General features: G+C 44.0%; 1 protein-coding gene across 1 annotated transcript in view; it reads right to left on the minus strand.

The window, feature by feature from the left end:
- scap (SREBF chaperone) overlaps window positions 1-14,530 on the minus strand; it is a 211,039-nt gene that overhangs the window by 119,014 nt on the left and 77,495 nt on the right. The window contains 4 exon segments of the mRNA XM_084336159.1: window positions 1,497-1,602; window positions 7,819-8,039; window positions 8,864-9,021; window positions 9,477-9,597. Coding sequence (XP_084192285.1) covers window positions 1,497-1,602; window positions 7,819-8,039; window positions 8,864-9,021; window positions 9,477-9,597 — 606 coding nt within the window.

Below are 14,530 nucleotides of genomic sequence, written 5' to 3' on the forward strand. Positions count from 1 at the left end.
TATTATCAACATTTGACCCACATTAGATGATTGGTATAACGCTGCCCACGGAATTATAAACGCCCCCTCGCCCATCCGGTCAACATCAGATGACGTGTAGTAACTTCTAGAAGTACGTCTAGTTGGAATTTTTTATATCGCGCTGATTGCCATCAAACTGTATTTCATCATCAATATAATGCATTTGGGGCTATATATCACGTTCTGGAGAAAGCTGCAGAAAGAGATGAAAACATACTTATACATTAGACCATACTTTACTATGAATATGTTAATGAAAAAGTTTAACGTTGCTACACAATGAACAATACATATAGGACTTTGAATGGGCCCTAATAATGGCAATGTAGCAATAGAATTTAAAAAGTTATAGCCCTGCAAAGAAGGGGACGTTCTCCATAGACAAATAGCGCTGGCAATCTATGGTATATCATGAATTTAACCTTAGGCAGCCAAAGTGTTAAGGGGATGCAGACCAGAGAAAAACACCAGCCCCGCACACAATTCATAGATTCACAAAATGGTAAACAAGCCCCCGTCAAAACTCCCAACATTAGACACCGATTGACCGTCAGCATGAATGGTTAAGAGGAGGGAAGACCTTTTAGTAAAGACAGCCCTCGGTGGGGAACAAGAACGGAGACCCAGCATTGTAGCATTAGCCGCGCGCACTAGGATAGTTGGGAAAACACCCAAAACAGAGTCATGACGACCATGTTTTCCCAAATATCCTGCCCCTCGTGCCAATACACAACTCGGCTGTCTCACGGGACAACGAGCAGTATCACAAATGCTAGCATTGATGCCTGGCAGCGCAGGCCCTATCTGTGCGCGACCTAGCCCGACAGCTAGCCGCCACGCGACATACCTCGATCCGCTGTCACGAGACAAGGAAACCCCAGGACAGGCCCGATGCACTGTTAGGATGTGCCGAGATGATTCCAGGGGCTGGCGAATCTCCGGCGAAAACCCAACATTGTGTAATTTCTCTCTGAATTTCCTAACAACTAGTTAATGGAGTGCACTGCAGCGTCCATGTTGGAAACAAAAAAAGAGGAAGGTAGAGTGTGACCATGTCCGGCGTCTTATAGGAGGACGCTGGGGCGTGGCCTGGTCAGGTGCAAATTGTTTGTTCATGAGCACAGTAGGTGCTAGGAGATAAGAGTTATCTCATAATGGCAGGAGCGAGACGCGATGACCAGTATGATATATAACTACCCCTGACACAGACCAGCTGAAAAATAACTACCCCTGACACAGACCAGCTGAAAAATAACTACCCCTGACACAGACCAGCTGAGAGAAGAACTACCCCTGACACAGACGAGTTGAGAGAAGAACTACCCCTGACCAGCTGAGAGAAGAACTACCCCTGACCAGCTGAGGGAAGAACTACCCCTGACACAGATCAGCTGAGGGAGACAACCCTGTCACTGGCAGTCTGGGCAGTGTGTTCTCCGCTTGCTGGTATGGTGTGTTTCTTTTAAATGGCTCACCTTGCATCATAGCTGCCCAGCACGACAGTGATGGTGTAGGTCACCACCCGCTTCCTGCTGTAGTGAGTGACCCCTGTGTGCTTCCCAGGCACACCAAACAGCAAGTCTGGAACACACACATATTTTAATTATTTATATATTTCTTTATTTTTATTTCTTTATTTCGCACCATTTCAGCAAAACAGTAAAAACATTGACCATGACAGAAAGTGTATAAAGGTGCTGAGTAGATGCAAGAGACCCAGATGGGCCTATACAGGGCCTCAACTCATTAAATCATTGAAAAAATTATAATAATTAAAACACAAAAACAAAAGTAAAGTGAAATAAGTTCATACAACTATTTTCATAATAATAAGATAATAATAATAATAATAATAATGATAACAATAATAATCAAAGTAATAATAATAATAATAACAAAAACAACAGTAATAATTAGTCTAAACAAATTAACATGAAACTGTCAAACAAAGTGACATTAATGGTTTTATGAGATTGAAGCTATTCATTTAATAATGTATATTTAAGCTTGGATTTGAGTGATGAAATAGATGAGCACATTTTGAATATTGGAGTTTGATATAAAAAAAATTATGGAAAACAATAGGAAATAAATCTAAATTAAAAGTGCAGTTAAACATAAAAATACTATACATTAATATCAAAGATTGATAGTATTTTAAGTTGCTTAAAAAGAGGAGCAGATGGTTCAAGGTGATTAGAAGTAGTGGCAAGCCTTGTGAATTTCTTTTGCAATATAAAAAGTTTATGAAGAGAAGTAGGAAAAGTACTGGCCCAAATAATATTACAATATGATACATATGGCATTATGGGTATATCAAACTATAATAAAGTGTCAAAAGACAGGAGCGATTCACAAGAGAAGAAATCCTTCTAATAATGCCATATGATTTCATAACTTTTTTGCAAACTAGCTCAATATGATTTTTCCATGTAAGGCCTTCGTCAACAATGACACCTAAGAATTTAGCATGTGACACCTGTTTAATTTCAATATCATTAATATGTAATTTAGAGTCCTGTTTTGAATATTTTTTGTTTTTATTTCTGAAAATCATATAATTCGATTTATTAATATTTAATGAAAGCCTATTAATCTGAAACCATGATTTATTTATGTCCAACCAAATGTATTCATACAACAAACAGGCAAGGGGACATACACATCGTCATCACTGTAAATATATCATCAAGAGAGCAGACACATCAGTTAAATATGTGCTCAGATCCCAACTAGGTTGGGGCTAGGGCTAGATATAGTTTGAACATTTTCAATACCAGTGCCAATACCGATACAGATACCAAAAGACTTTTTTTTATTATATACATTTTTAAAATAGTTATTTAACCTTACTTTGCCAAGTTATGTGCATCGCTGGGTGCTGTGTGAGGCATTCGGAGACGTTGTTACATTTTGTAAGATTTTGGATTGTGGTTGAGCAGAATAAATATTATATCTTGGAAACATGCTTATTTGGCTCACTGACACCGATGAGACTTAGGTATCAATATTTGGTATCGAATGAGGTGTCATTCCATACCCAATTTCAATACCACACCACCTTTTCGATACTTTCAGCTGGTTGCATGGTGCAGCAACGTCTCCTCCACTCTGTGTGGCTTCCAATGATACCAGAACAAAACCCTAACTAGAGAACTGCTTGGCCTTCACACATCAAATTAGGCTTTAAAAATTACAGTAGCAGAAAATTATTTTCCAGTCAGAAACGTTTAGTGTGAGCACCAGTATTAAAACATAGCCATTCCCTTTTATTGCTGGTACATAAATATCCTTTTAATTTGGATGATTAAATAAATTCCACATTGCAGTTTTAAAACTAAATAAGTTACATTTCATAATCAAAACATTGTAACAATTAATAAGAAGGAAACCAAGCCATAAAATGTACTTCGTATTTAACCATTAAAGCCTTCAGCATGGGAACGATAATAACAATAGCAACAATGAACAAAAAATGTATCATTATTCTGACATGAATGTAAATGTTTTCTGTGTTCCTGAGAGGAATGGCTCCAGCTCAGCTCAACAAGAGTCTGACCTTTTTCACAGCCATTTTGGCAGCGGAACCTAAACTCTAACTCTAGGCTTATGGCTGACCAAATCACCTTAACCGTGTGGGGAGGAAGTACACCAGGCTTTGGAGACCTGGCCTGAACTATCCGGATATTCTGGGATATTTGTTTATTAGGTAGGTATCCGAAGCTCAATTCAGTATTCAATTCAGAAGCTTTGTTTTTATATTTTTGCAATGAACAAGCGGAACTCTTGTTTTCGTTACTGTTGCCGGGGGGCGGGGGTAGATTGCAAGACAGTGCCTCTGATCCTTTTGTCAACTAAAATGATGACTAAATATGGTCGTCAACAAAGCTTTTTTCCCTGACGACAACGAGACGTGACGTCACGTTAATTGTGACCATGTGACACTAATGTGACTAAATAATTCATGCAATATCGTTGACAACAACTGACGACACAAAATGTAGTTTGCAAAATACAATTTTGCTTTATCGTCAAGACTGTTTACTTGCTAGCTAACAGTAGCTCATTTGCAGACAGGAAAGTATCAAACATAATTGTCCGTGGGGAACCCTATCCCCAACACAGCGTTCCGTGTGTAGGGGGCACCACTGTTATGCTGTGGGTGTTGTCCCCCCCCCCCCCCCCCCCCCCGGGAGATATGAGAGGACAGACTGCAACGGAGCGCTACATTATGTTTTGACTAGGGATGTCCCGATCCGATCACGTGATCGGCATCGGGGGCAGATCACATGATTTTCAGAAGATCGGGAAAAAGAAATCGGGAGTAAATCTTTTTTTATTGTATTCAACAAACATGACCATGTTCATGTCTTAAACTCATACTGAGGCCTTAGTTTTGGTTTTAAATTACATATCATCATTCATTTATTTATTGTCGCACAGAGCAGAAGAATTTGCCAAAACAAACGCATTTCCTTTGATTTACACCGTCGCACGACAGTGACGTATGCCAAAAATAGCAGACCTACAAGCTCACAACGCGTCACTCCCGCGACACTGGCAGGTTATGTCCACCTGATGACTCGGAGCAGCTAGACAAAATGTCAGAAGTTTGGAAGCATTTTAAAATTGAAACCGAAGCCAGTCCAATAGCCAGTTGCAATGTTTGTAAGGCGGACGTTCCGGCGTGGAGGAAAGAACAGAGCTGCGTTCAACACGACCAATCTAATACGCCACCTGAGAAACAGCCACAAACAACAACAAAGGAATGGGGGAGGCGGCTGGTGCTTTGCCAAACAGCTGTATTGATTGCAATGCCTCGCTTGAATGAAGTTAACGTTCGCCTGGATAACGTCAACATTCGCTTTGTGAGGATTAACGTCAGCGTTTCAGACCAAAATGGAGCAAATCATTACGTAAGTCGAACACTGTGAATGTATACTAATGTGCAAACAGATTGAAACGTTTAATATTTCTCGTATGAAGCACATTCTCAGGGGCTCAGGGTGAATGTAATGTGAGCCACTGCGCTCGACTGGGGCTATTGAGGCAACAGAGGGGCTTGTCTCGCTTCGCCAGTTTCTGACTAAAATGCGTCAAATCGGTTACTAATGTGAAAGATCGGATCGGGAAAGATCGGTATCGGCAGATACTCAAAATCACATGATCGGGAGCAAAAAAATGCCATCGGGACATCCCTAGTTTTGACCCATGCACCACAATAGCTTACATAATGATAGGAAAACATACCTGCCCTCCGTTGTCATGGGAAATGTAAGATCACTGGTCAACAAGACAGAACTTTCGGCCCTGGTAAAAATCCAAGTGGAATACAGAGTCCAGCTTTCATGGAAATATCCCAGACTGCGGTCAGTGCGGTGGAACTGCATGGCTTCACCATGATGCGATCATGCGAGCCGACAGAAACAAAGCCAGCGCGGTAAGTGGAAAGGTGGCGGGGTGGTGATTTTAGTTAACTCCTGGTGTATGTTGGTTACTTTATTGAACGTCGGTATCACATACAGCTGCTGTAGCGTTCTAGCTTGTGCCAAGCTTGTTTCCAACACCGTAGAAGAAGAGTGACATCCGCTAGTCCTCCGAGGTAACAGTTACTGGATATTACCTCCCGGAGAATGTAATAACATCACCATAACATCACCATAACAGTGTAATCCCCAACATGGTACGGTCAAGGAACATATATGTACCCCAGACATAGAACTATTGGTGGTAGAACTGACCGTATTACCTCCAGAGAGAATTCTCATGCAGTCGCCGTGTTTACGTTCCACCAAGCGTGTGACGTCATCCATTCTACCGTTGCTAGTCTGGGATACAGACAACACATCCCAACGCATTCATACTTATCAACAGGGATTTTAATCATGTCAAAATAACCAGGACCCTGACAAACTTCGCACACTTTGTTTTTAACAAAGTACTAAATAATTGTATGTTATGTATTAACTGTTTTTAGATGGCTGTGTTGATGCTGTGATGGACACCTGAATCTCCCCTTGGGGATAAATAAAGGTTTTCAATCAATCAATAAGTCTAACCAGCTAGCACTAACGTTAGCCTTTTCTGTTTAGAAAAAAATCACACCAACTTATGAGGCTGTAACTGAGTGGCGAGACAAAAAAATAATAATTATAAAAAAAAAAATAGTTTTAATTTTTTTTAAGACTAAATCGAGACTAAACGAAGACTAAAATAATCAGACCTGTCGTTGACTAAAACTGACTAAACAAAAAATAAATGAAGATGACTAAATATGATGAAAACGAAAAAGGAGCATTTGACACATGACAGACTAAAACTAAAATGAAAATAGCTGCCAAAATTAACACTGCTCTGATCTCTGTCAGCGAGTGCCACAGTAAAACCAAAATCAAAGAACGTTGTTGTTAGCAGTTTAGCTGACAAGTACGCTCCTGCCTGTGGGCATAGTTAAAGCTGCAATAATAATTTTCTGACCGCGACTTTCTGATTTTCAAAACATCTTGTGATCCCCTGCCGTCAGAAGGTCTCATTGAGGGCGATCAGGTGGCGTAGCGGAGATTGTGCTCGTCACCAATGCAAGAGGCTGCGGTCTCGACTCCCGGAGAGTCAGCATTGCCTTGGCTCGGGCTGATCGCTATACTAACTCGTTTTGGCTGAGTTAGGGGGAGGGGAGCCGTGGGTGGGTCCTGGGCGTTGTGGACAGCGACCTCTACAGTTTGGTCGGGGCGCCTGCTCAGCAAAGGTAGGATCTGGTGAGAGGTAGTGCGGCCTCCCACACGTTACACTCTCCCAGTGAGAATCTGCGCGGCCAGGCTGGCTGCCGGCTGGCTGCACATGCGTCGGAGGAAAGCATGTGACAGACTCCGGCCTCTCGGACCAACAGTAAGGGAAAGTGCGCAACAACCAAGAAGGGGGTTGGGAATTGGCATAACGACTAACAGTGGGATGGGAGAAAAATCGGAAAAAGAAGGAGGGAAAGAAGGTCTCCTTGAGCCATAGTATTTGGGCCCATCCGGCTCACTATGTCAATGGGGAGGGGCGCTAAGCAAAGGTTCTCCATGGACCTCCTGGTTCTCCATGGAGGAATACGTTTTCAGATGCTGCTCATCTATCCCTCTCTCCCTGTCCTTCCCTGGCGGTCTGGGGAGGTAAGAGAGCGATGTAGGCGTACCTCTCCTTCCCTGGGGATCTGGGGAGGTAAGAGAGCGATGTAGGCGTACCTCTCCTTCCCTGGGGATCTGGGGAGGTACGAGAGTGATGTAGGCGTACCTCTCCTTCCCTGGGGATCTGGGGAGGTACGAGAGCGATGTAGGCGTACCTCTCCTTCCCTGGGGATCTGGGGAGGTACGAGAGCGATGTAGGCGTACCTCTCCTTCCCTGAGGATCTGGGGAGGTAAGAGAGCGATGTAGGCGTACCTCTCCTTCCCTGGGGATCTGGGGAGGTACGAGACCGATGTAGGCGTACCTCTCCTTCCCTGGGGATCTGGGGAGGTACGAGAGCGATGTAGGCGTACCTCTCCTTCCCTGGGGATCTGGGGAGGTACGAGAGCGATGTAGGCGTACCTCTCCTTCCCCGAGGATCTGGGGAGGTACGAGAGCGAAGTAGGCGTACCTCTCCTTCCCTGGGGATCTGGGGAGGTACGAGACCGATGTAGGCATACCTCTCCTTCCCTGAGGATCTGGGGAGGTAAGAGAGCGATGTAGGCGTACCTCTCCTTCCCTGGGGATCTGGGGAGGTACGAGACCGATGTAGGCGTACCTCTCCTTCCCTGGGGATCTGGAGCCTAGGCGTACCTCGGAGCGTGGCAGAGGTGTGCAGGCCTTTGGGCTCGTGCTTCTGGACGGTCTTGAGGAGGTCAGGGTCCGAGTCGAAGAGGTCCCGTTGGTTCTGCCAGTAGTTGCCGGGGGAGACCAGCAGACAGCCGTGCTCCGGCAGGACAGACTGCATGCGCCGTAACCCCGGCAACAGGTCCGTCACCTGCAGGCACAGCGCCTCCAGGCTCCGCATCCCAGAACTGGAGGAGAGGAGAGGAGAGGAGAGAAGAGAATAATTGTTTTTTTTTAAAGAATAGAAAGGAGATAGAGATAGAGATAGAAGATAAGAGTAGAGGAGGACATTAGCTGATCAGTCAACTTGGTTTAAATACATTTTTTGTTCTATTAAATCAAACTACCGAAATGGTATCAATTGGACCATTTCCAATGCATACGAATAACATGCACCAAGATTAGCCAAATAGTTGATAATAGAGTGACCACAGACTGTTTAAACCAGATATGAACATTATGGCTAAAATCTATTTGTGTCTAAATAGATAATGTGTGAGTATTAATGCAAGTTGAAGGCAACAATAAATGAATATGGGACAGGAGAGCTGGTAAATAGTAGGGCTGACACCGATTAGTCGAATAGTCAACTAATCGATCGAAAGGAGCCGTAATCGACTGCGAACCTTAGTCGAATGCAAAAAAAAAAGAAAAAAATATATATATAATTAAAAAAATATTTATTATTCTTTCCAAAAGCAAAAGAGGCCTAGAAGCGTGGCTAACGCTAATGGCGCGCATACCAGCGAGGCTAACTGCCTAAGAAAACAGGCACAGAGGCACTGAAAGAGGATTTCACCGATCTAATGAACACACTAGACTAGACAAATATCTAGATGTGGACCAATTGCATGCTTTCGCAGAGGACAAGAATCCTTCAGACATTAAGCACCCCCCCCCTCCCCACAGCCCAAAAAAATTATAATTATACTTTTTTTTTCCCATTCAGGGGGGTAGTCGTCCCCTTAGTCGGGGACAGCCCTAGTAAAAAGTATAACTCAAGTGTCCGTACCTGTCAGAGTGAACGTGGTTGCGAATCTCCTCCAGCAGGTTGAAGACACGGCCTAGCGGCGAGCGGAACACGTCCACCGGCACCAGGTTACTCTCCCAGGGAGACACCGCTGCCTTCACCAACACCTGCTGGATGTACGCCACAGGAGCACCTCGGTACTATATACACACACACGCACACACAGAGGAGGAGGAGCAGAGTGGAGAAGTTACAGACTCTTCAGAGTACTCTCATGACATGCCAGACCTACCAATATGGTGCACTGCCACAGCTCGTTGGCCATGGTTGTCATTTAATGATAGTCATCACCTTATTTGATTATGAATCACCCGTTTACCTACCTGTCTGTGATGGAATACTATTCATGGCTCTTTGTTTGTTTCTTTGTTAATGAATTAGGATTGAATCGTTAGAAGCCATAATCGTGAAAATGTAAATTAATTAGAAAATTTCATTTAATTAATTGCCCAGCCCTAATGTGTAACCATTATGAAAAACGTCCATGATAATGACAGCAGGCAGCTGAGAGCCATCGACTCACTTTTGTGTTGTATTTTCATTATTTATGAGCGTGCGTGTGCATGTGCGTGTGTGTGTGTGTTGTTACTCCTACCCAGTCGGGCCGTTCCCCGAGGTCCGCCTGGGGCTCATGGGAAGGAATGGTGTAGTCTCGCACACCCGTGGTGAACTCTACGGGACCGGTCCCTGGCAAGGGCAGCCTCAACAACGGATAACTGGGAGAGAACAACAGGATGAGAGGGAGGAGGGATAGGAGATTAGAATTAGAACGCTAAAAAAAGGTGTGATCAATATAATATAAAGCTCAATGTTTCTTTATTAGTTGTCATACAGAAGTACAGAATACTTTTATACAAAATGCTTCTTTCTGTTACGCTCCAGAGACTGTGCTAGACAAAAATAGATAAGTATAAAATAAGTATAGCAAGTATAAAATAGAAGTCAAGTACGTAGACAAAAGTGTTCAGTATATACATATATACAATGCAGAGTAGAAGTAACTGAGTTACAATACAATATACTATACAGTGTAAAGCAGAAATGGGATGAGGTACAATTTAGGTACAATTTACAGTAAGGTGTAATGAGGTATGGGTTGTAGTGCAAATTCTTTACAAATAAATATAAAGTGTGTTTAGGTGTTCTAAAGTGGGTAAAGTGGGTGCTGCAGTGAGTTGTTTGTTTAAAGTGAGTGTGTGCGTGTGGATGTGTGTGCTGTGAGTGCATTTGATGGTTGTTACATAGTGTTATTGTTCACTGAGCATCCTGATGGCCTGAGGATAGAAGCTTCTTCTGAGTCTCTGTGCTTGCCATGAGACTCCGGTATCGCTTGCCTGACCGCAGCAGTTCAAAGAGGCAGTTGTTTGGGTGGCTGGAGTCTTTGATAATTCTCTTAGCCTTACCCATGCACCGCTTGTTGTAAATGTCCTGGAGAGTGGGAAGCCCCCCTTCAATTGTGCGTTCGGCTGAACGGGCCACTCTCTGTAGTCTGCTACGGTTTTGTGCGGTGCTATTCCCAAACCAGGAGGTGATATTGCCAGTCAGGATGCTCTCTATTGTGCATGAGTAGAAGTTCTTAACCCTTTCTCTGCCACGCTTATATCCATCCTTATACCATCCTCTGCCAGCTCTATTTGTCTATGGAGATGTTCCCCTTCTTTGCAGGGCTATAACTTCTTGTATTGCTAAATTGACATTACTATGGCCCATTCAACGTCAAGTATCTATCGTTTAGGATGTAGCAACGTTCTACTTTTTCATTCACATATTCATACTAAAATACAGTCTAAAGTATAAATATGTTTTTATCGCATTCTGCAGAACGTGAGTTATAGCCATAAATACATATATTAGATCATCAAATGTAGTTTGATACCAATTGACGTCAGATTAAAAATTTCAATTGTACAAGGTCCTAAACGTCATGACTCATCATCTGCTGGTGACCGGAAGGGGGGGGGGGGGTTTATAAGTCCGTGGCCCACGTTAAATAATTTATGTAGTATGGGTCATATATTGATCAGAGCAGTTTGTATCGAAGATAATAATCAAACACGCTGAAACTCACCGCAGCTTCCTCTGACCGTTGGGTGATCAGCGTGGAGCAGAAAGATCGCTATTATGGGATGTTGATATATGCGATCCATTTCCAGGTTGTATAATACTATATACGTCCAAATCATGTTGTTTATCGAGTTATTGGCAACGGATCGCTATCCAGTGTATCAAGCTGGAGTCCCGCGAGCGATAGCGAGTGGCCGGACGAAATATGGGTGAGCACCACTTCCGGCCGCTCACTTCCGGTTTTGGCGATCCGCAGATCGGCCACCAGATGGCAGTCTTGAACCGTTGGAGAGTTGAGAGGAGATCAACAGCAAGTCTCAAGTCTCCGTGGGTGAAATATGATTGCCATGACAGATTTTTGAAATATTGATCTCAAAGATGCTGTACGACGTCATTGGCAGATTAAGCATGGCGAGCAATGACGTCTAAAGTCGTCCTTGGCGATTAAAGGGTTAAGGATCTTCTGACCGACTTGGAACTTCCTTAGGCGCCTGAGGAAGTAGAGGCGTTGCCGTGCCTTCTTCACAACACTGTCAATGTGTGTGGTCCATGTCAAGTCCTCGGATATGTGGACTCCGAGGTACTTAAAAGTGTTCACTCTCTCAACCGGTGCCCCATCGATGCTGAGGGGGCTGTAGTCCCTGACCCCCGACCTCCTAAAGTCCACAATCATCTCCTTTGTTTTGGGAGAGGCTGTTCTCTTGACACCATCCCGCTAGAACCTTGACCTCCTCCAGGTAGGCCCTCTCGTCGTTTGCAGAGATCAGGCCCACCACTACTGTGTCGTCAGCCAATTTGATGATTGTGTTGTTGTTCCGCTGTGCCACACAGTCATGTGTGTACAGGGAGTAGAGGAGGGGACTCAGAACACAGCCCTGGGGGGCCCCTATGTTGAGAGTGATGGATGAGGAGGTGCAGTTGCCTGCTCTCACCACCTGGGGTCTGCCCGTCAGGAAGTCCAAGACCCACTGGCAGAGGTCATAGCTCAAGCCCAGGACCCTGAGAGAAAATGGTGTTTTTTCAATGTATATTTGGTTTATAGACTGATATAAAGAGACGCTTTAAGAGGGTAATACCATTATCATCACGGGTTAGACGGTGGTGGAACCAGTGGTTTCACAGGCACAGGCCGCGTTAGCAGGGTGTTTGTTTTGAATTCCGATCTAAAACACAACAAAGATAACGGAGCAGCGCAGGGCACAGAGGCAGAGCGCGATGGAGGTTTTGACAGAGAGAAATGTTTTGAAATGTGTGAAAGGTTATTAGCAGTTGTCATGACAGCGTCGCATGACAACCAGGAGAGGGGCGGGGGCTGTCGTTGCTACGACGAAGATCTATAAGTTGAACGGTGTTTCCGGGTGTAAGGCAGACCAAAGAAACGAATCCCACAGGAGGGAAGAGACCAATAGACTCTCTCCTCTTATCACAGAGGGGGGGAGGAAGGATGCCACATCATCATTAGCTTCGGCTACCATGAGGATGGTCTTGGCTAACGACCAGGCCTGACCACTATTGGACTGAATAGCAGAGGGACGATAGACTGAACACACGAGAGATCATTAGAATAGACTTTTCAAGGACAATACAATCTGTTAACATCTGAGCTGAGGCTTCTGTTTATAGAAATAAACATCGCTTCTCCTTGTAAGGTATTTCACGTTGTCAAAGTGTCGAATTCTTACGAAGGTGGTGAATTATTATGGTTTGCGGATCGTACTAACAGGGAGAGATAAGGATTATATTCAGCCAGTATCTGAGACGTCAGGTCCATTAAAATTACACAACGCAGAGGAATTGGATGGAGAGAGGATAACACAAGAAGACGTGATACTGGCCAGATTGATCAGGATCTAACACGGAGCTTGGCTATGAGTTTGGAGGGGACTATGGTATTGAATGCTGAGCTGTAGTCGATGAACAGCATTCTCACATAGTTCCCCTGCCTCTTGTCCAGGTGTGATGCTGCTGTGTGCAGCACATGGGCTATAGCGTCCTCCGTGGACCTGTTGGGGCGGTATGCAAATTGCAGGGGGTCCAGGTTGATGGATCCAGGTGTTAACACTACTCCTCTCAAAGTATTTGTTATTTGAGTGATTCAGTCATCAAACCAGTGCTTCAGTTGAGTTGGGTTGTGCGTTTGCACAGTGTACGTATGTATACACACTTCTCGGAGCGAACATGATACCGTGGCCTTTTGTTGTCAGATTAAGTATTAATTGGAGGCTCCCCCAGGCGATGCTCCTATGAAACAGGTTCTCTCTCTGGCTACAGTTAGTCTTGTCAAAGTCGGGATGCATTATTTCCCCCGCTAGCGTTACACTTGTCATTTCAATGAGATTATTTTTCCGATTTTGTGTGCGATCGCAGTGTTGCGTCTTCAAAGAGTACCATGTGCATCTCCTGAGGCTGAATCTATTTAAATCTGTGTCTGTATAGATGTGTTTCTCGTCCACGTCAGACTCAGTGTGCGCGGCGTGCGCCCATCAAGGAACATAATGCTGGTCAGAAGAATGGGGCAGACTACAATATATTTGCATTTGTTAGCCATGCTAGCGATCTAAACAATCAATCCATGCCGAAGCTAGATATGTAAAAGGTGAAAGACTCACTCACAGCCATGCTGATTTGGCAAAATGACATCCAGCCGTTTTTATTTTAAACTACTTTTAGTCAGGGGAGTGTCATGGTTTCTCCATAGAGGCCTTTGGTACTTTTTTAGCGTAGCAGCTTGCGCAGGTAGGGGGCAACTTGGTCACATGACTCAGTTGGTATTGCTGATTGGCTCAAACACAGTATGTTTATAAACAAGAAACAAATCTATACGTTTTAGTTTTTTTACTGTATTACTTGTCTCTGTCTCTTTCCATTGCTATTATGCACCATTGTTGAAGGATAGTGCCAAGTCAAATTTGTATGTCTGAACAGGGCCGATGAGAGCCTGACAATGGGACTTGAGTGTCCCATCATAAGATGATAAAAAGGAACACACATAAATTACAAGCCATAGTTGATGAGCCAGACTCCGTTCTAAAGTGGTCAAAGTAATGCATACCCCAGAGAGATGCATAATGCACATTTTCAGTCAACATGTGGACACTAGACACACAGCAATGCCACCTTTATAAAAATAAATAAAAAAATAGGAAACCTAAAGAATTATACAAATGCTTACATTTAGCTGACCTGTTTATCCAAAGTGACTTTACAAATTGTGTACAACAAGTCAGCAGGAGGGGTACACAATACATCTGGCAGCTACGGGTAAGTGGTATTGTTTGTCTAGCAGTGTTGAACTTGAGTGCATACTGTACAAATGTTGAGTTCAATGGTTTCCCTGGAGGGCCCTCGGGGGCGTGTGGAGCAGGGCCTGCTCCTGGCTGCCACTCTCCTGAACCCAGGCTGAGCCTGGTGCCAGGAGGACTGCTGCTAGACCACAGGACAGAGCTCAACAAATGTTACCTCACCACATCCCTCTGATGGTCTGTGTGAGTGTGAGTGTGTGTGTGTGGGGTGGGCTCAACCATTCACCACTCAACCATTACATAGAGTTCTAAGAATAAATGACGTTCTATGGTCTAATACAGT

This window comes from Notolepis coatsorum, assembly GCF_963971535.1.
Source record: "Notolepis coatsorum genome assembly, chromosome: 19".
Lineage (NCBI taxonomy): Eukaryota > Metazoa > Chordata > Actinopteri > Aulopiformes > Paralepididae > Notolepis > Notolepis coatsorum.